Source organism: Sapajus apella, unplaced genomic scaffold, assembly GCF_009761245.1.
Source record: "Sapajus apella isolate SASKATOON/1434 unplaced genomic scaffold, GSC_monkey_1.0 scaffold18, whole genome shotgun sequence".
NCBI lineage: Eukaryota > Metazoa > Chordata > Mammalia > Primates > Cebidae > Sapajus > Sapajus apella.
Genome location: NW_022436958.1, coordinates 28,363,593 through 28,383,028, shown reverse-complemented (window position 1 = coordinate 28,383,028; position 19,436 = coordinate 28,363,593). Strand labels below are relative to the sequence as shown.

The 19,436-nt window shown below is 35.6% G+C and overlaps 1 protein-coding gene across 4 annotated transcripts in view; it reads left to right on the top strand.

Annotated features, from left to right (window-relative positions):
- Positions 1–284: 284 nt before the first annotated feature.
- The window catches only part of SLC38A11 (solute carrier family 38 member 11), a 60,609-nt gene continuing 41,457 nt past the window's right edge, over positions 285–19,436 (top strand). The window contains exons 1-6 of one of the 4 annotated variants that reach the window (XM_032286582.1): positions 285–462; positions 1,942–2,056; positions 3,899–3,973; positions 10,917–11,051; positions 12,018–12,083; positions 17,474–17,580. In XM_032286582.1, the coding sequence (XP_032142473.1) occupies positions 3,913–3,973; positions 10,917–11,051; positions 12,018–12,083; positions 17,474–17,580 (369 nt within the window). In that variant the 5' untranslated portion in view covers positions 285–462; positions 1,942–2,056; positions 3,899–3,912. Of the gene's footprint in view, positions 463–1,155; positions 1,467–1,941; positions 2,057–3,898; positions 3,974–10,916; positions 11,052–12,017; positions 12,084–17,473; positions 17,581–19,436 lie in introns of those variants that run through there. The other 3 variants (XM_032286580.1, XM_032286581.1, XM_032286583.1) reach the window with 3 other exon arrangements.

The window sequence follows — 19,436 nt, the reverse complement described above, 5'->3', positions numbered from 1 at the left end:
GTATGTTAACATTTGTTAATTTGACAGCAGAGTGTATATAAAGTTTATAAGTCTTTTGTTTTCCCATGGTTTTTAAACCTTTTTCATAATTGTAAGCAAATATGTGTGAAACAGAACCTCTTTAATTAGGTACAGTTGGCCTCATAGCCCTAGTTCCGCATCCATGCATTCAACCAGAACAAAATGTAGTTAGGGCTAGGATGGTTGTGACTATACTGAACACATACGCCCTTTTTTCTTATTTCCTAAACAATACAGTATAACAACTAGTTAAATAGCATTTACACTGTTTTAGGTGCTATACATAATCTCGGGATTATTTAAAGTATGCTGGAGGATGTGCCTGGGTTACATGCAAATACCATGCCGTTTAGCATCAGGGACCTGAACATTCCCGGATTTTGGTATCTTCAGGGGTCCCAGAACTAATCCCCCGTGGATATCAAGGGAGGACTGAATTTGGTAAGTATAATGGCATATTCCCGCTCTTATTGGCCCTGAGGCTGTTCTTTCATGAATTCTGTCTCTGATACTGAATACTCTCTGGGCTTGTTGCTTCATCTGTAATGTAAAAGGACTGAATAGATGGTCATTGAAGATTCTGTCTAGCTCTGACACTGTAGGTGCCATCCCTTTCCCAAGCACTTGTACTTCTCTTTCCGTTTTCAAGGTTCATTTCCAGAATCCAGTAACAACCCACTTTCATTATCTCTACGGCTCCTTTTTCTAAAAAGTTACCAGGAAGCCTTCGACCAAAGCATGCTCAGAGGTCAAGTTAGTTAAAACCCTAGGAAAGTTTTTTGTTTTGCTATTCATTTTCTCACGAGTCTTTCAATTTCCATTTATAATAAAAGTGCTAAATTTTCACCCGTCGTCTCTGCCATTAAAGAGGTGTAGCGAGGAGGAGGTGCTAATAGCGAAGATGTCCCACGGGCCAAAGGCTGCTTCTGCGCTCTTACCTGGGCTTCAGAACCCAGCAAAGGAGCAGGTAACTTAGGAATGGGCTGCAACGAGGCCGTCATAACTGTGCCATCTGGGCAGGGCAGCGTGGGTGGAACAAGTTGTCCTCTGCAGCTCCGGGAAGAGTAGCTCTCCCTGTTCTCTGAGGAAGGGGGGTATGGAGCGGGGAGGCGGGGAGACAGAGCTGCCCGGATCAGAAGCGTCCTGCAGCGTCTCCTCATCCGGAGGAAAAATACGTTTGGACGAACTCCGGTGGAAAAGCGCCCCAGGCTGCGACGGCCTAGAGATCTTGGGGCTGCAGCCCTCGCTGCCTGCGGAGGGGGCCCGGGGCGCCTGTGGAACCAGCTCCCTGCAGCTCTGCGGCCGCGCGGACCTCGGCTGCGTGCGAGGTGGAGGAGGAGGCTGGCCGGGTGCGAGCGGGAACCCAGCCTCAGCATCTCCCACCTGCTCAGGACCACCGCGCAGCTATGGGCTACCAGGAGGAGGAGCCTGTCATCCCGCCGCAGGTAAAACTAGACACTGAGCAGGCTCTGAAGCCAGTTTTCTGGAAATTTTATTCACGTGGCAACAGGTCAAGTCAGCTACCTTCACCTGGGGTCTTAGTTCAGCACCGTGTAATGTTCTCTGGGAGAATAAGTTTTGCTTTAATCTGAGTTTTTGTTTTTTTTTTTTTTTTTTCCTTAGCAGGCACTTTAATTTCACAGAATCACATCACTAAATCCTAACCGATACGGTACTTAGCAGCTGGGGCAGCTGTAATCTGGAAATTTTAGGATGGAGTTTGCTTGCCAAGCTCCGTTGAATTACCAGCTATTATTGTTATTTTTTATTACTGTTATCCTGGCATCGTTTTATTTTCATTAGTGACATTACTTATTATGACTAGAAATATCATGCTAGTATCCTGCCTTACATATTTGTTACTTTTCTAATTTTTGAGCTAATATTTGCTTATAATTGCTATTTTATCTATTAAAATAGAGAGATCTAGATGACAGAGAAACCCTTGTTTCTGAACATGAGTATAAAGAGAAAACCTGTCAGTCTGCTGCTCTTTTTAATGTTGTCAACTCAATTATAGGATCTGGTATAATAGGTAAGTGTATTTTGTTTTGTTTTAAATTTTAAATGAAAGGGCAAAATTTAAGACTCCCTATGCTGCTAGTGTTCATTAATTATTTCTAAAGAAAAAAATACTTATATAAGAAAATTGGTAATTTTGTTTCATAAAAGCCTTCCTTTTTTTTTTTTTTAATGTAACAGTATGTATGGGTGTCTTTTATACTGAAGATGGGGCTGCAATTCACACTCTTTCCACAGTTGAGAGTATCTTCCACATGTGGTGGATGAAGATGAAAATGCATATGGGTGGTAGTGACTCTTTTTGCTGTAGGCTGCGTGGTTGATTGCTAGTGTTACCTAATTACTTTTTCCTCTGACTGAAGTTCCATCATTTGAATCATCTTTCTTTAACCTTTTAGAATTATAAAACTTCCAGATATTTGTAAATATTGGGGATGCAAAAGTTTAATATGAAAACATACCAATCTTATGAAAAATTAAATTCATACACTTTACCTATCTATACAATATTAAATTTTAAAGTACAAAATTATTACGATATACTAATTTTAAATATCATTCCGTCAGCAATGCAAATTTGTTAATTGAAAATGCATATGATTTTCCTACCAAAGGAGCCATACAACCAGAATTAAAAGAAATAAATAGCTCATATTTTCCCATTGTATTAGAAGCAAGGGAAATTTTCTGAAAAAAAGTTGAGTGCATTGCATCACAGTAATAAAGGCTGCCATATTTTCGGTGGTTATTATTCTTTTTGGTGTCTGAAAACACCCTATCTCAGAAAAGACAAGAAAAAAACAAAACAAAATCCTGCAAAATATAATACTTTTTGAGAATTCAGTGTTTTATAAAGTTTTAACATTTTCCTCTCAGTTATCATCTTCTGAAAATTAAACATTTATCTGGATTGAGTTTACTTTTCTTACTTTTCACAAGTTAATATGGTTCTTGATTTTACATTTTCTATGGGTAGTCTTTTCCCCCCCAAATCATACATAAAATAGAGTTACCTGAGGTAAAGTAGAAGGAAGCAGGGGGAAAGACTTGTTTACAATTCTACCTCCATGTACCATGAAGGTATGGGCAGCTGTACTTAGAATTCTAGAGCTGATTCCTGATGTGAACATGTTAAACTGAGCCATGTCAGCAATGCTAACCAGCACCACTGAATTCTGCTCAGCAGCTTGTTTTCTTTTCTTTAAGGGAAAGCTTTTCAGAGAATAAAAATTTTGAGTGGAAATATTTCAACTGTGTTTGTTTTAAATATTTTACAGTCCATAATCTAAAATTGTCCATTTCCCCCAAAATTATATGAAATAATTTTATGTATCCATTTCAGCATTATAAAAAAATATATTTGCCTTCTCATTTTCCTCTCATTTTTTCCTACATAATAGCCCAATTTTGACTCCAGAGTCTGTCTTTCTTAGTATTTCATAACCCTTCTGTGCTCTTTATTATCCTGTCTGTCTGCTTTCTTGGCTAGCAGGTAAGGAAGGATTTGAGGTAATGAGTTTCCACATATTCCAGGGCTATGTCACTCTTATTCTAAAGTCAATGTTATTTGTGTGAACTGGCTTTTGTTTTCCATTTGCTGCTTTCTAAGTCTTATTCCATCACCTCATAAACTTGCTCTCTTGACTTGTCCCTAAGCTAATAACAATTTATTCCAAAATAACTATTAATACCTAACAGTTAATATTAATACTGTCCTATGTGCAACTTACAAATATGTCATATAAGAATATACATTGATTTTTACCTGTTATATGCAGAAATTGAGGGCGGGGAATTTCTGTATTTTTAGCTTTCTTGTTAATGTGAGGGGTGGGGCATTTTATGTTTTTTTCAGGATTGCCTTATTCAATGAAGCAAGCTGGGTTTCCTTTGGGAATGTTGCTTTTATTCTGGGTTTCATATGTTACAGGTAAAATACTATATAATTTCTTATTGCTGTGACTTCAGTTGTGCAATGACTACACACACAGACACACACACACGCATGCAGATGCTGCAACTGAATTTTCTCGTTAATTAAAAAGTGCATCAAGGAATCCTAAAGAATTTAAGCATTTATGCCTGAGGAGATTTACTTTTCTTACTAATCCTTTAAACAGATTAGAAAAAGTAGAAGAGCATTATATATTACCAAGCCTAAATCCTTTTCATGTGCCTTTTTCACTTCATGCAGAAAGTTGTAGATGGGGAAGTCATTTTAAAGCTTCATGAAGGCTAAGAGAAGAGTATGCTCTCAAAGTGCAGACGGCAGGGCTTCGTAGGCAGGTGCGTGTGAATGAACAACCTTATTCAGCTGTTGTTTGTGCAGGTAGAATTGAAGCCCAGGTGATCAACTAGCAGGGCTCATCACCCCTCTCCGCCTGGTTTATGCCTGCCCACACTCTTGCCTGCTACTATCTTTAAATGCAGCAATAAGTTGCTTCTACATTACATCTTCTCTTTTGCTTCCCCTCTTCATGTAAACAGTTCATTCACACCCACATTTTGCCACTCCCCCATTTAAATGCAGGCTTTACAACTCATAATCATCTCCTCTTTTTGTTGTCCTCATCCCCACTCTGTCAGCCCCCATCTCACCTTATGACAAACACGGCGTCCTTCCTCTGCCTTGGATCACTGTAAAAGAGGTGGCAATGATTACAGATAGACACAACTCACAGGAGTTGCTGCTGTGGTGGATTAGATGCCCTTTTACCAGCTAGTGCAAAACACCTCAGCTGCCCTCTGGTCTGGAGTGTTGGCTTGGGCCTCAAGGGGGCCTCCTTGCCTCCATGAGGGACCAATGTGTGTGTGGTACAGTTGGAGCTCCAGAGCTCCACCACCTTGCTGAGCTCTTTCACCTGCCCTGACTTCTCATTCCTCTTCTTCAGGGAGCACTCCATCCACAGGCCCCTTGCCCAAGAATCTAGATCTCAGCTCTGCTTCTAGAGACCCTGCCAAAATGCCATCCCTTATAAAACCTCAGGCTTCCAAGACCTGCCCAAAACTCAGCTATTTTTTCTCAGACTGAGGAAGAGACAGTAAAGCATGTAATAGGTTGCAAATTCAAAGCTAGAGAGGCATTGAGCTCCCTGCCTTCTTCCTATCACCCCCACCCTCAAGACCTAAACTGCTTCTAGTTCTTACAGTTCTTAATTTATAACTTAAGACCTGTAAATTAGCAGCATGGGACCTATAACTTTGTGCTTATGAAGAGTTACTGGTGTTTAAAAATTGCAGTCTACTTATTAGAGCATTTATTACACTAAAAAAAAAAAAATTCTCAGGAGGTTGAGGCAGGAGAATCACTTGAACCCAGGAGGTGGGGGTTGCAATGAGCTGAGATTGAGCCACTGCACTCCAGCCTGGGTGACAGAGTGAGACTCCGTCTCAAAATCATCATCATCATCATCATCATCATCATCTCATTCAAAGATTTGCCCTTGGAATTCTTAAATTTCCTGTTTCCCAATCAGCACTGACAAATAATTAATTTCCACCCTAATCACTATCATTTATTTAAGTGCACTGTAAATATTTATACACATTGTAAACAGGTAGGTAGAACAAATTTAAAAATATGCATCACCCAAGAGTTCAGAACTTGAAGAAAATGAACAGTATACTAAAGCCAAATCATATTACACATAAAAAAATTATAATGTGAATAACTTTTCAACTAATGCTATATGTAAACCTCTAACAATAACTGTGAGAAGTTCTTTGTAAATTCACATATTGCAAATTTACTTATTGGTGGAAATTACTAACTCATAAATTTACTTGCATGATCTTAAATAACTGAGAAATAAAGAATGACTCCACAAAAGCCAAAAAAGTTATAGGCTGATTCATTTTTTTTTAATTAGACTTTTAAGAGCAAAATCTATATGTAAGGCATAATACTGAATTTTTATTAGATTGGAGCTATAATTAATCAATGGTTTGCCTCTAGAATTATTATTTTGCCTTTCAAGGCCACCAATGAGGTATGTTCAGTTCAACAGGAAGCTTTTCTAAGTTCTGTTTTCATGTTTGTGAAATGTTGGAAACAAAAATAATTATAAACATTTACAGCAAATAATTGTAATTTGCTTTAAGATTTTCAAATTGTTGATTAACGTAAAATAATTTTTATTGCCTGAGCATATAATATGATTTAAAAGAAAAGTCCTCTGTTAAGTAACATAGATTCATCCACGAATTTTTTAAAAGTTGCATTCGATATATTTAAAGGGAGACCAAAATATTACAGTGATTAATACTTAAGATATGTAAAACTTTTAAGGGAATATATTTATATCCTGTATTTTACAAGCAGATGAAAGCATTTATATTTATTATTGACTAAATTCTTAACACATTCTTAACTTTAAGCAATCATTTTGAACTTTTATAGAATGTTCTGTGTTCTTATCCCAACCATACCCTTCTTCAACAAGCCTTCATACCATCTATGAAACTGGTTGCCTCCTCTCTGTGACCAAGTCCTCATCGGTTCTCCTTTTTGACCAGTGAGCTGTTCAGTTTCCCTCCCTCCAGCATCTGTCTGCTTTCTGATCAGTCCTCCATACTGCGACAAGCAATTTTTATGAAACCTCAGCCTGAACTCTGTAAACTCCCCCAATCAAAACATTCCGAGACACTGTAAGGATAGCAGCAACAACAAAATATTACATTTAAATTTCTTCATAGTTTGGCCATAGTCTGCATTTTTAGTCTCATTCCAATTATTCTAACTTTTCTCTCACTCTGTCACCAACAGTCACATGCAGACGTTCTCAGCCATTATGGAGAATTCTGTTACCCACAGATAGAATAAGTTTTCACATCGTCTTCCCATTCGTAGTCCTCTTGCCTGACATTCCTTTTCTTCTCTACCTGGTGAAACCTTGTTTTTCCTTCAAGACATTATTCAACTTTTTTGTGAAGCAGTTCCTAATTTAAAGCAAAGGAAGTAGAATTTATTGCTATGTCCTTTGTGTTTGCAGAATATTTTAAAATCTCTTAATACTTATTAGGGCTGGGCACGGTGGATCGGGCCTATAACCCAGCACTTTGAGAGGCTGAGGCACGTGGATCACTTGAGGTTAGGAATTTGTGACCAGCCTCGCCAACATGGTGAAACCCTGTCTCTACCAAAAAATAGGAGAATTAGCTGGGCGTGGTGGCTCACATCTGTAGTCTCAGCTACTCAGGAGGTTGTGGAGGCTGAGGCGGAAGAATCATTTCAACCCAGAAGGCAGAGGTTGCAGTGAGCTGAGATCATGCTACTACACTCCAGCCTGGGCAACAGAGTGAGACTCAGTCTCAACAATTAATTAATTAATTAAAATAAGAATCTATTTATTAGGTCATTTATCACATTAAATTAGACAGATGGGTAGACATATAGCAACCATGCTATATTGATCATTGATTCATTCAGTAAATATGTACTGATCATCAGTGTGCCAGATAAAGCAATGAGAAACATTATCCTTGCTTTTTTAAAGCTCCCAATATAGTGTGTCAAGCAGGAAAAAAAAACATAATTATACTATTTTATAAAAAAAATACCATAATAAAAATATGTACATGATGACAGACACTGGGATTTAACCTAGCCTCAAAAGAGCAGGAATGTTCTAGGAGGAGATACTTCCTCTGAGTAGTTATAAAAAAAAAAAAAAAAAAAAATTTAAGTTAGCAGAGAAAATGGAAGCAGATGGAAATGTGGAAATGTAAAATGCAACGAACAAGTGATTCAGTCTGGCTAAACTGCAGGGTTGTTGTTTGCAAATGGAGAGGGGAAGTTGAAGAGATTTGCAAAGGCAGATAGGAAGGCTCTCATGTAATGATAATCATTACACTCCCTGAGCTAGATGCTGAGCATGCTGTGAAATCTTTCTGAGGCAGATGTTTATGTTTTACTTTTTTGGAGGAGAAAATTGAGATTTCAATATATTAAAATGACTTAGCCAAGGTCTGAAGTTACTGGCAACAGAGCTGGGATTTTAATTAAGCGCATGGAGTCTGAGGCCAGACTACTAAGCCCTAACTCCTGATTCTTGTTTTACTACCTCTATAGAGATCAATTTACTTAACCTTATGTGCCTCACTTTTCTCATCTGTTAAATGAGCACGATAATAGTGCCTACCTCTGGTTGCTGTAAAGATTTTAAAAGAATAGTATTTGGAAAAAGACCTACCACGCAGAAGAGCCTTGTGTTAAACATTTGCTAGTAGTTTGTGGTCGCTATCACTATTATCTGACTCCAAATACAATACTTTTCCCACCATCACATGCAGCTTTTCAAAAATAGGTAGAAATAGCTTAAGTTCTCACTCAGCCTCTATAACACAGTAGTCATTGTGGTGGACATTTAAACACCATAATCCTCACACTGCTCTTTAAGGGTGCCATATTGCCTTACTTTACAGATGAGCTCAGGAAAGTCAATTCTTTCACCCAAGGTCACACAACTAATGAATAATTTTTATCCAAAGGCATTAATGGGTCTCCCTCAGATATTTTAAGCAGAAGACACAACTAGATTTATGGTCATCTATGACCAGATCCACTTGGTGGAGGGAGAATGTTCAGAATATCTTGGTAGGGAAGGGAAATCAAAGGTGTCTTGGTGAGGGGCAAGATTGGTGGATAAAAGAACTAGCAGGGGATTATTGCAGTACTCCAAAGAAGAAATTACAAAGGCCAAAGCTCTACCATAAGGCAAGTAGAGATTACAAATTACGGGCTACATTTTAATATTTCTGATGCAATAATTAATAGACTTGGTAACCACAGGAATATAGAAAGTAATGAAATAATTTAATGAGCAATAATGTAAGTCTGGGGAAATTCTCAGGTTTCTGTGGAAACTAATCACAGATTGGAGAAATATGGATGGAGAATCAAGTTCCAGAACCAATAACCAAATTCGAATATATATATTTTAAAATTAAGTTGCCTATGAGATTTTCAAGGCAAAATATTAATTAGGCAGCTGGTTGTAGAAGTCTGAACTTTTGAAAGTGTTCTGAGCTAGTAACAAATTTAGAGATTATTAACATCTAAATGAAAATTGCAACCACAGCATGAGTTAGATCACACTAGTACATTTTGAAGGGTGAGAAAAGAGGCTGGGCCCAGTGGCTCACACCTGTAATCCCAGCATTTTGGGAGGCCTAGGCAGGCAGATCACCTGAGATCAGGAGTTTAAGATCAGCCTGGTCAACATGGCAAAACCGCATCTCTGCTAAAAATACAAAAATTACCCAGACGTGGTGGCACATGCCTGTAATCCCAGCTACTCAGGAGGCTGAGGCAGGAGAATTGCTTTAACCTGGAAGGCAGAGGTTGCAGTGAGCTGGGATCACGCCGCTGCACTCCAGTCTGGATGACAGAGCAAGACTCCATCTCAAAAAAAAAAAAAAAAGTGGGAAAAAAAAGTCCAAGAATCCAGGGGTTGTGCAGAGTAAAAAAAAAAAAAAAAATTAAATAAATAAATAAATAAATAAAAACTTGTGAAAAATTGAGTATAAATGGCCAAAAAACTTTTTTGGAAGTTTTTTGTTTTTTGGAAGAAAACCACAAGAAAGAGATGTCACAAATGCCAAAGGAGAATGGTTGAGAAAAAAAGGAATGATAAATAACAACAAAAAACAGTTCTCTGAAAGGGCAAGTAAGGGCAAGGTTTAGGAGATAACAACTGGATTTATTCACTTGAAGATTATTGATGATCTTGTTTCACGGACATGGGAGGGAATCTTGGGGAAACCATATTGCAATAGCTTGCATTTTAATGCATTTGCTTATTACTCAGTAGATAAAAATGAGAAAGAGGGAAAAGAGAACAAGTATCTCACCTTGTGCGTAGCTGTGTACTAAATACAACTGTAACGTCTCTGTAAAAAACATTGAGTTAAATGGAAACACTAAGAGGAAGACTGACTTTTTGTTACATAATTTCTGTATATGCCTATCTTTAACTTCAATTCTAAAATTGGAATGGAAGTTTCTAAAAATGTAAATTTCTTTTTTTTCTTCTTTCTTTTTTTTTTTGAAGCAGAGTCTCACTGTGTTACCCAGGCTGGAGTGCAGTGGTGTGAGCTCGGCTCACTGCAGCCTCCGCCTCCCGAGTTCAAGCGATTCTCCTACCTCAGCCTCCCAGCTAGCTGGGACTACAGGCATGCACCACCACACCTGGCTAATTTTTGTATTTTTAGTAGAGATGGGATTTCACTATGTTGGCCCAGATGGTATCCATCTCCTGACCTCGTGATCCACCCTCCTCAGCCTCCCAAAGTGCTGGGATTACAGGTTTGAGCCACCATGCCTATCCAAAAATGTAAATTTCAACAGCAAAATTTCATAGAATGTCTCTTTCTTAACCATAATAACTATAAAATAAAGTTACTAATTTTATTTTATTATAAAACAAATGCTCCTAAATCTATTATTTTCTAAATTCTACCACACCTTTCATTCTCTGTCTTCATGCATTGAATATCTATGAAATATTTGATTACCCCATTTCTTGACATTTGAGCCTCACCTGGTAACAGTTACTGTGTTGGTTTCATCAGGAAAGTAAAATGAAATGCTGGCACTTTGACTCTAGTCTGTTTTCTCTTCTGTCCTGTTCTTTGCATCGGTATATTAAGTATATATTTGCATCTTGATTGAAAAATATGTAACTGGAAACATTAGTTTCATAAAAGGTAATGTTTTATGAAAAGAAAATTAGCTTTGCTCTGCTAGTACTGTAGCATTAAATTAAATGCTTCTTTAGAATTTCCTTTTTACTCCATGGTAGTTAAGTTAAAACATGAAAAATATTTGTATTTCATGTAATATGACATTTATTTAATTGATATTCTTGCCACAGACTTTTCCCTTGTTTTATTGATAAAAGGAGGGGCCCTCTCCGGAACAGACACCTACCAGTCTTTGGTCAATAAAACCTTCGGGTTTCCAGGGTATCTCCTCCTCTCTGTTCTTCAGTTTTTGTATCCTTTTATAGGTAAGTTGACTGTGAAAAATAAATATTGCAATTATGTGCATAATCATATAGTTATTTCTGAATAAAATAGTGATAATAGTCATTAAAGATATTATTATAGTTGTTGAAATCTTTTCCTAATTAAATGTTTACTTGTTTAATCATTTTCTTCCTTATTTTCTGGTCCTTTTGGTTTGTTTTCTGACCATTTCATTTAAGTAAAACGAGGGTTATTTTCACAGGGTTAATGTTTTGTGCTTTCTGTATTTGGTAAAAACAAAAAAAGTGGAATGATCTAGCATAAAATGTGAATAAGAGAACACATTTCTCATAAGGCTTAATACTTTATTTATTTATTTATTTATTTATTTAGAAAAGCTAAGGATTTGTGGAAGGCATGTACTAGGCCAATGTGCTATTTAAAGTTTATACCATAGTGGTGAAAATGTCACCTAGCACTTCTTAAAAAATGAAATGTTAATGTTCACCAATGGCCAAATGGACTTTATTTTCAAAATCTGTACTACAGAAGGTATTGTTCAAACCAGTAGGTCCATATGTCTTCACAGAAGGCTAATGATATATTTCCCAAAAAAGTCTTACTTTTTCAATGGAGGGGATATTTTAGTGCCTTCAAAAGTTTCTATTATTAGTCCTCACTTTATGCAGTACATGTGTTCCTGAAAAGGGGGTGTTGGAAACCAAACTTTAACAACAAAATAGATTGCATTTTAAGTATTTGCTACTTAAAGATGTTCTGTGATGAATCAATTTGTAAAGAGAAAATTCTTCTTTTAATACAAATTGATACTCTAGCATAGATCTGTTGTCCAATTATCTTTAAAGTTGTCCAAACTGGTAATCATAATATACATTTGAAAGTAGTAGGATTTTGTCAATATTTGGGAAGTAATAATTGATCACTTTCAAAATATTTAGAATAAAATATTGTGATGGCTTATTGATGACTCTTAATTATGTTTTTAGCAATGATAAGTTACAACATAATAGCTGGAGATACTTTGAGCAAAGTGTTTCAAAGAATCCCAGGAGGTAAGTCAAAATAAAAATTCTGAGGATTTAAATATATTTATTTTATATAGTTATTTATAGTTAACATGATTCATAATAATTTATAAATAAAAAATTTGAAAGTAAAATCATTGGATTACTTTAGGTATCTCACAATTTCCATGATCCATTCTGATCTTAAAGTTTTGATCTACTTTTATACATAATTTAGTTCTTATTTAGCTGTTTGAAAAAAATTGTATTTATATACTTAGCGTCCTTTATATTTTAAATTCTTTATGGTTCATATCACCAGTTCTCTGTGCTAACATTTTTTCATGTACTATTTAAACTATATGGTTTCTTAAATAAGCAAGAAGACTATTTTCCCCATTATTTGTATTAAGGTATAATTTAATACAGTAAAATTAGCCCTTTAAAATCTATATTCTGTCATCAGGTGTGGTGGCTCATGCCTAATATCCCAGCACTTTGGGAAGCAGAGGAGGGTGGATCGCTTGAGCTCAGGAGTTCAAGACCAGCCTGAGACCGACATAGTGAAACCTTGTCTCTACAAAAAGTACAAAAATTAGCAGGACATGGTGCATGCACCTGCAGTCCTAGCTACTTGAGAGGCTGAGGTGGGAGGATCACTTGAGCCAGGAGGTGGAGGCTACAGTGAGCTGTGATCATGCCACTGCCCTCCAGGTTGGACAACAGACTGAGACCTTGTCTCAAAAAATATTTTTAAAAAACCTATATTCTGTGAGTTTTGACAGAGGAATATAGTCAAATAACTACAGCTGCAATCAAAATAAAGAACGACAAGCCAGGTACAGTAGCATGTTCCTGTAGTCCCAGCTACTCCGGAGACTAAAGCAGAAGGATTTCTTGAGCCCAGGAGTGTGAGCCGCATAGAGATTCTGTCTCTAAAAATAATAAAAATAATGCAGAACAATTCCATCACTCCCTCCAGTTTCCCCATTTCCCTTTGTAGTCAAACCATAATCTCCAGCTCCCCCTTTCAGCCTCCTGATGAGATTTCTCTCCCTGTAGTTTTGTTTTTTTTCAGAATGCCAGGTAAATGACATCATACCATATGTTGCTTTTTTAAGTCTGGCTTATTTTATTTAGAAAGGTGCATTTGAGATTCAGCTGTGTCTTTAGATACATCAGTAGTTTACTCTTTCTAACAAATTGTTGAGAAGCATCCCATTTTGTAGATGTACAATAGTGTATCTATCGCCCAGTTAGGGACATTTTTGTCATTTCCAGTTTAGGGTAATTACAAAAAAAATCAGTGTGAACATTCTCAAGCAGACCTTTTCAACATATCACTACAACTTCACTCCCTGTGCAACTTTTCACTATGTCATGGTTTTTAGAATAATTCAGAGATCATGTGTCTTTTTGCTTTGAAGAGCTTCTCATCCAAGCTACGTAATCACCATTTCACTGTGACTTTCTCTACAGTTGCCATAACAGTTGAGGAGATTGATGCAAAAACACCTTTCCTCTTAGTGCTTGAATCACTCATTCTAGAGACATACAAAACAAAATGAAATAAAACGTAGAGCTAGAAAGTACAGCTATTCCTCACACAGGGTTTATTGGAACTTGAGATCATGGAGACATAGCTATCAAATCACAGACACACTAATGACCTGCTGTATGAGAAGGTTCGTTGTCTTCTCTGAGTTCCAGTTTCCTCATCTCTAAATTATGAAACATAATGTTATCTGCTTCATAGAATTGTTGTGCGAACCAAAAGAGGTGAGATAGGTAGTGCCTAGCACACAGTAGGCTTATCCAGTACTGTTAGCTATCATTAATGTTACCCTGGACTGTCTATAGCTTCTGTGCCAGCCCCCAAATTCCAGAGCATGAATGCATAAGCTGAGACCACATGAGTGGGTAGAATGCTAAGAGAAAATGGGCAGAATATAATACAAGACATACAATATAATGTATGTCTTATTTTTTCTTACTTGTGTATGTAAACAGAAAATTATGTCAATTTTCTATTTGCATACACAAGTAAGAAAAAATAAGAAAGAAATATATTTACATATAAACTGTGTTTATCTTTTAATCGTTAAGATCCATGGGATTTTTGTGGGGTTTGTTTTTGTTATTTTTTCAGGGCTTTTCTTTCTCTCTCCTTTTTTTTTTTCTTTTTGAGATGGGGTCTCACTCTGTTGCTCAGGCTAGAGTGCAGTGGCGTAATCAGCTCATTGCAGTCTCAACCTCCCAGGCTCAGGTGATCCTCCCACCTCAGACTCCCAAGTAGCTGGGACTGCAGGTGCACACCACCACGCCCGATTTTGTAGATATGGGGTTTTGCTTTGCTGCACAGGCTTGTCTCAAACTCCTGAGCGCAAAGGATCTGCCTACCTCAACCTCCCAAACTGTTGGGATTATAGGCATGAGCCATCTCACCTGGCCTCTAAGGTTTTTCAAAAGAGAATTACTAATTCCATATATATATTTTTTACACAGAAATTTGCTCTTGTTGCCCAGGCTAGAATGCAGTGGCACAGTCTTGGCTCACCACAACCTTGCCTCCAGATTCAAGCGATTCTCCTGTCGCAGCCTCCCAAGTAGCTGCGCCACCATGCCTGGATAATTTTGTATTTTTAGTAGAAACGAGGTTTCTCCATGTTGCTTAGCCTGGTCTTGAACTCCTGACCTCAGGTGATCCACCTGCCTTGGCCTCCCAAAGTGCTGGGATTACAGAGGTGAGCCTCTGTGCCCAGTCAAAAAAATATATTTTATTACTATATTTCCTATTCAAAAAGTAGCATCTATTTATTGGAAAAGTATTAGAAAACACAGACAAGTAAAATGGAGAACATAGAAAATACTAACAATCTCTTCTTCTTGGGACAATCAGGTGGAAACCATCTTTTCAACCCCCTTCCTGTTTTTACTCTTCCTTCCTTCCTTTTTCCTTTTTAATGCATAATTTCAAAGTTTTAAGAATACATGTAATTTCGGATATTCATATGAATAATATAACATTATATATCTTGTTTTATAACACACTTCTTTCTCTTAGTAATATTTTAAGAACATATTCTCATATCAAAACATAAATATATATATACATTAATGGAAGTTCAGTATTCTGTACAGTATCTATTGTACAGTTGGAGTGACCATAATTAATTTACCTTTCCCTGATATAAACATTTTGATCAGTAATTTTATTTGCAATTATACAAACAATGTATAAATAACACACTTCATAAAAATAAAACATTATAGAAAAAACTAATAGTCCCTTGAAACCCCCTTCCTGGTTTTCAATTTTGTAATAATAAAAAATGACTTTTAAAAATGTAGGTCACATGGCAAAGAACACAACTTTATTCTTTCAGCATTTTCAATATTTTGAGATGTGACAGTTTATAATGTTCACTTTGTATATTTTGTGAGGCATATTATCCCAGAGTATATTTAGATGTAGGTATTACAAAATTCTTAGCAAAGCTTTATTTTTTTTTCTGAAATACCTCACTAATGTCTTAAATTGGCAAGTAGACAATCACTTATACTTTTCTCTGGTAGCCAAAGCCTTGGTTCTTGATATAAGTCAAAGCAGCAAGAAATGCTGGTATAAAAAAATAGCATGTTTACATGCTTTTAAATTTTTTCAGAATTTTTATTTTCAAAAATTTCAATGTTCACCTTTCTTTACTGTTGTTTAAACATTTAAAATGCATGCTTGTGTGCATTTTTGATAGATCAGTATAGGTAATATATCTCATCATTAGATCGTTAGTGAAAAATGTCCTTTATGCAACGCCCTTTAACCTCAGTTATTAGGTGCCTACCTGTTGATCCTACAGCACTCTGCCAGCGTTTATCTAGCCCTTAGCAACTTCTCAATGAAGCAAAAGGCTTAAAGGGTAAATAGAAACAGACACACAAATAATTTGGTTCAAATTATGTTCACCACAAATATGCAAATAGTGAGTTCAGGGATTTTGGAATTGATTTTCCTGTTTTGTTGTTTTAATTCTTACTTTTATAATGACTAGTTATGGCTGAGTTCAACTATTCATGATTAAATATTCCATTCCATGTATATGTATAAATATATACACATACACATATACTCACACCATATACATATATATATACGCTATATAGAGAGAAAATACTAATAATCTAATAACCATATATAAAATACACATACGTGGTAAACATTTATGTCATTTTGAAATTTATTTCTTGAAATTTTCTTGTAAGTTTATTAGCCATCTAAGAAAATTAGTGTCATTGTTTAGGATAATAGCTTTTATTTTCTTACCACAATCATTCACTCATTTAAGACTGGATCTCTATAGACTTTAGAGTTTGCAGAAACTGATGCACAATGACTAGGTACTACTGAAGACATTGTTACAATATAATGACACGATCTCTGAGTGAAATTTAATATAAGCTAAAAATGTAAACAATAGTGTCTTCATTGAAATAGATATATAGCTCCTTAAGTGACTGTTTTAATTAGCACAGCTTTTAAAATACGTAAATCCTTGTATGTTTTATTTTATTCTTAAAACTTCCATTTCTATTTGATTATACACACATCACATATAATTATGTGTAATTTTCTATATATGTATGGAAATTTCTATATATGTATATGGAATATATATGTATATGTAATTTTCTATATGTGTATATTTCCATGTATGTATATGTGTGTGTGTGTATATATATATTATGTGTATATGTATATATATAATTTTCTATTTGTATTTACACATGACCATAGCCAAGAATCTGCAGTGTCTACCAGTTGCAGCAGCTTCCCTGTGACTTGCGCCCTATTCAATAAGCTGCTTCTGCCACTCGGGGAAACCACCTCTTTCTTGACAAAAGTATAGAACTGTATCAAATATTTTTTATCTAAATCTTGATTTTTAAAATTTTGTTAAAGTATTACTGTCCAAGATTCTTGGGTATAGGAAAAAAAAAAAACTCTTAGAAAATGTATCATCCTCCTATAGCTTACTTTCTACCTGAAGCATTTTGTCATTAAAGGGTTTTGGGCAAGGAATGACATAATGTTTTTTATCTTTGAAAAGAAATTCTGTAGTTTTGAGTTAAGAGTATACTCTAAGAAGATAAAGGTAGGCGGAAGCATGAAAACTGGTTAGGAGGCTATTAAAATAATTTAAGTGTGAAATATTACAACATCATTTGAAGTATAAGTCATCCTGAAGTTTTTTTGTATTTTTTGTATTTTTGTGATTTATTTTTATTTTTGCATGTTTTTATGGAGCATATTAACTCAAAATCATTGTCATTGAGGTAGTATTTATGTTTAAGTAATTTTTATAAATAAATGCTGGCTATTCAGTGTGTCACCAATGTGTTACTTATACCTGTAACATTTAATAATATTTATTATGTTTTAGTTGATCCTGAAAATTTGTTTATTGGTCGCCACTTCATTATTGGGCTTTCCACAGTTACCTTTACTCTGCCTTTATCCTTGTACCGAGATATAGCAAAGCTTGGAAAGGTAATTTTTTACATGTTAAATGGGCACAGAAATGTGCCTTGTTGCCTGCATTAATCTATTGTCTACTTGGCAAAGTTCTTAATTACAGCATTTATCTTCAGTTTCTTCTAGTTTACTTATAGTTATGCTAGAGTAAACTGTGTTTGAAACATTAGTTTGTGAGAACTGATAGTTGATGAATATGAACTAATATATTCTTCCTTTTTCTTTTTTAAGGTAGATACCCTAACTGATGTCAGACAGCACATTTTAAATTTAAAAAATATAAATAACTATATTTAAAGCAAATCTAATTTATTGGAAAAGTGTTTCATCTTTTTTGTAGGTAGTTTAAACAATTTAGAGCTAAACTAAGAAGTAACAATGAGTCACTTCAATGGCTTAAAATATTTTTATTTGTAAGTTACAATGTCTATCATGCTTATTTTTCATCCAGTGAATTTAGTTTTCAATGTGTTGATTGGTCAATTTTTGAGAAGTTAGCCAATATTTATAATTTGTATTATTGAAGAGGAATACTGAACTCTTCTAATGAAAACAATTAAATCATTATTCAGTTCACTACAAATGTTCATTTGTACTTACTCGCAAGGAATATTTGTATTTTACCCAAAATATTATTGGTACTGTGTCTACATAATGCCAGTGCCAAACATTCTGACAAGATATTTTTGCGAAGAGTTATTTATATAATATTTTTATATTCTATTTTGAAAAATCCAACATTTGACTGAATTTTACTTTTCGCTATTATGTTTGACATTGTGTATCCAGTTATGAAGCCCATCCTTCCAGGTAGAGCTGACGGTAGACATAATATTGTAAAGTATCCTGACCATCCCTAATAGTCTTCTGGAAACAAACAAGATGGTATCAAAACATGCTTTTTTGTGAACTATATAAAATAATTGAACTATTTTCCATTTCATATATTCAATGTAGACATAAATGTTATCTTCTGAGCAGTGAAGCATTCATAAAAGGAAAGCTATTAACATTATATCATATTATTAATACCTGAGCACGTTTTCCCTAAATACCCCTTAAAAGTATCATATTGAGATATCTAAGTAAATCTCTCAATGAGTAAAGCAGAGTGGTTAGGAGCTCTAATCTGGAGTAAGGCTGCTTGTATCTGAGTTCCCTCTCTGCCACTTTCCAGCTGTGTATCCTTGGGGATGTTGTTTAATCTCTATGCTCCTCAGAAGGTAAGCCAATTCATAATAGAAACTTCTTTCTAGTTAAAAATTAACAACTTAGAAAACAAGGTTAATAAGATTCACATGAAATACAAGCAGTTTTATATTTATTTTTCCTTATCAGAGAAAGGAACCATAATGTACTTATTCATTTAAAAAAAATTAGGACCAGAAACACAAACCTAGCATAACGAGTTCACAGGACACAGACACACACAGACCAGTTAATGTTTTAACCAGTTGACATAATGACAGAACAGAGAGGAAGAGGCAAAACAGGCCTAGAAACACAGACCAAAGAGCAAAACCATGTAGGAAAAGTAGAGCTGGAGAGCAGAGAGGAAAGGCTGAGCTACCTGCTCCTTAAAAACAAAAGGAAGGGGAGGAGTGTGTGCTCTTGGAAGGGGAGAGTAAAGGAAAACAAGTAGAAGCAGCAACTACAGATAGAAAAAAAGCAGATGTCGACACTAAAGTAGGACTTGAAGAAAAAAGAAAACATAATTTCACTTTTACTTTCATAAGCAAAAATCACCAGTTTTGTGTTCTATGCAGAAGCCACCATAAATGTTTAAAGCCATACTGCATGCTGTTGACAGTCATATATAATACTTGCTCACCTACTTGGAGTGAGTGCGGGGAACCAAGACTATGATCTGA